The 2872-nt window shown below is 35.2% G+C and overlaps 1 protein-coding gene across 1 annotated transcript; it reads left to right on the top strand.

Annotated features, from left to right (window-relative positions):
• Positions 1 to 523: 523 nt before the first annotated feature.
• On the top strand, positions 524 to 2522 carry LOC143596230 (uncharacterized). The gene is made up of 2 exons (XM_077075065.1): positions 524 to 1235; positions 2010 to 2522. Exons 1-2 carry the CDS (start codon positions 915 to 917, stop codon positions 2253 to 2255), a joined length of 567 nt encoding a protein of 188 aa, XP_076931180.1. The 5' UTR covers positions 524 to 914; the 3' UTR covers positions 2256 to 2522.
• Positions 2523 to 2872: the final 350 nt, after the last annotated feature.

The raw sequence follows: 2872 nt of genomic DNA, 5'->3' as shown, positions 1-2872 counted from the left end.
TTAGTGTATGCCGTCCATTAATATTAACATGTTCGTTTGTCCATTAGCGCCTGTTTGTCCATTATTGTCAGTTAACGGCCGTTTACAATAGTAACAGACATACACGAACGCACACAGACAAACTCAATTTCTTAATGAGCGGAAACAGACATGAATTTTCATTCGATAGATTGTTCATGAGCGGTCCATTTTTCCGTCAGAAACTTTACGGACGGACACAGACATGCTCTCGTCCAGTCCGATTCAATCCGTGTACACCCCTACCGGTGAGTCAAATCCTTACATGTTTTCTAGCTAAACTGCTCAATATGCTTTCAAAATCACCTTATAACGTCCTTATATCATAACTAATTTGTTTTCTAAAAGCCTGATGATTGTTCTAAATATTGTTATTAATAAGCTTGAATTTAATTGAGAAATACTTTTTCTCTTTCCTATGAAGTCAAAATTGTGTTGTCAGAAAACTTGATCTCAATGTAAAGTACAAGCCCATCTTGAACCAAGTTTTATTTAGCTTTGAATCCAGTTATGGGCTCACAGTTTTATAAAAAGTCCAGTGGGCTCAATATAAACGGGCCTTCAATAAAAGTCCAGTGGCCCACATATTCTAGGTCAAAGTCCATACTATTATCAAATTGACAAAATTACCCTCTGTATCCCCACATTCACATGAAATTATTCCGGATAAAACCCTAGATCCCATCACGCGTGAGTCACGTGACCTCTTAATTCAAAACCGCCGCAAGCATTACTAACAACCACAACCGTCCGATCACACGCCACGTCACCGATTCTCCCCATAGAAACTTTCAACGGCCTTGATTAAACGTTGCTAACAGCAACCCTGCTTCTTCTTCTCCCCCAGTTTCCGAACCAAAAACTGCTTCGAAATTGTGGTGTAAATTGTGTGAAAGATGAAGATGTTGATTGAAGAGGATTTGGAGGTTGAATCTTCTGTTAACCTTATTGAAGAAACTGGTGCTGTTGTTGATGATGATACTGTTGAAATTGACGGTGAGGTTGAGGTTGAAGAAGATGACGGAGAAGACGAAGAGGATGATGATGACGTGCAGGAGGTTCAACCTCCGGTGCAGACTGTAGAAGTGGAGGATGATGATGATGATGAGGATGAAGATAACGATGATGATGGAGATGATGATGACGGTGAAGATAGCGATGACGACGATGATGAGGATGACGATGAAGAAGAAGAAGAAGAAGAAGAAGAAGAAGAGGTATATAACTATATTTCTATTAACGTTAATTATATTATATAATTTTATATTTCTGTTACGGTTCATGTTATGAAATTGAATGAGTTGATGTTGATTCTAATAGTTTTTGTGAAGATGCTTTCAGATCTGATGTTTATATGCTTCAGTTTACTTTTTTTTTCGTGAATTTGTTATAGATTTTTGTTGAATTCATCACTGAAATTCGAGTTTGCAGATCTGTTCATGCCTGTAATAGTTTAAAAGTTTCATAAATTATTCTAGTGATTTTTTCAACGGAGAGGTTTTAGTTAACACTTTTTTTTGTCAATTTCTATCAGTTTTGTTATGAAAGTATGGTATTCTAATTGTTTTATTTATTTGACAGAAGGTTAGATCCAAGTATAATAGTCAAAAGAGCTTGTGATTTTGGACCTTACATCTCTTGTTTTGAGTTGAATTGTTTGACTAATGTGACGTTCGAATTCTGATGAAACTAGTAGTTATTTTGGTGAATTTGAACTGTTTTAAATTTTTAATCCTTATGTCTCTGTGTGGTTAGATGATGAATTTTGTTTATTATTTTGAAGCATACCAGTCTTTAACTGTCTTCTGTTGGCTATTTTGTTCATTATACTAGCTTGCTATTTTCTTTCTCAAAACAGAATTAGAACCGAAATTACATTTTCATACGAAGTTTTTATGGAACTGTTATGCTATATGTAATCTTTTAAATTTCGTATTTTGCTATGATTGGTGGTGTTTGGTGACAAGTTTTATGTTGTTTTATATGAGCAGGATATGGGGACTGAATACTTGGTTCGGCCAGTGGCTAATCCAGAGGACGAAGAAGATGCTAGTGATTTTGAGCCGGAAGAGAATGGTGTTGATGAAGATGATCTTGAAGATGAAGACGATGATGAGGATGATGGTGGGAAAGTCGAAGCTCCATCGAAGAGAAAGAGGTCTAGCAAAGATGATGATGAGGATGATGATGACAGTGGTGATGATGGTGCGGACGATGTCAGGCCATCCAAGAGATGATGATGATGATGATGGTAATGTTTTTCTATCTCTAGGTTTATGTTGAACTTTTTATGTAGAAGATTGGTGGATGATATGATAGTGCTATTTTGCTGCCATTTCATGTGACTTTTCTTGTTGCAGTTTATGCATTTGCACAGCATGACAGTTAGGAACAAAAACAATTATGCTACTTCTGATTTTGTGTAACCTTAGATCTTTCACATTTTGTTTATCATGTTCTGTACTCTATCCTTGGATGATTTTATCAACAATGTTTTTTTATCATCTGTTATTTGTTACGTTATCTTATGGTATACATTTGTTGTGTTATGAACTAAGATGCCTTTGGGCGGCTGGGGCTCCTTTAAGTTAACCGAGCTTGAGCTAGGTTAAGGCACGCCCAGTCGAGCTTTTAGCGAGCCTAACTGTCATATACATATGCTCTTTTTGTTAGTTAAATTTCAATTTCTAGTAAAATATTCTTTTAAAAAGCAAAAAAATTATTTCAAATTTTTTATTCACTATAAAATTTTTGATTTTTTCATTATATTAGAGTTTTTGTTGTATTGGCTTTTGTAATTTATGCTTTTATCGAACTTTTAGTTCATAGGTTGATAAAAGTAAATGATTTATAA

The sequence above is a fragment of the Bidens hawaiensis genome, unplaced genomic scaffold (genome assembly GCF_021521415.1).
Source record: "Bidens hawaiensis isolate Kalapana, Puna unplaced genomic scaffold, B.hawaiensis_p1.1 tig00046168_1, whole genome shotgun sequence".
In the NCBI taxonomy this organism is placed as follows: Eukaryota; Viridiplantae; Streptophyta; class Magnoliopsida; order Asterales; family Asteraceae; genus Bidens; species Bidens hawaiensis.
Note: the sequence above shows the minus strand (reverse complement) of the source record. Positions and strands in the feature narration are given on the sequence as shown.

Coding starts and splice junctions, on each gene's coding strand:
- LOC143596230 (XM_077075065.1), top strand. CDS start 915: ATGAAGATGTTGATTGAAGAGGATTTGGAGGTTGAATCTTCTGTTAAC. Junction 1,236..2,009: donor AAGAAGAAGAAGAAGAAGAG/GTATATAACTAT, acceptor TTATATGAGCAG/GATATGGGGACTGAATACTT.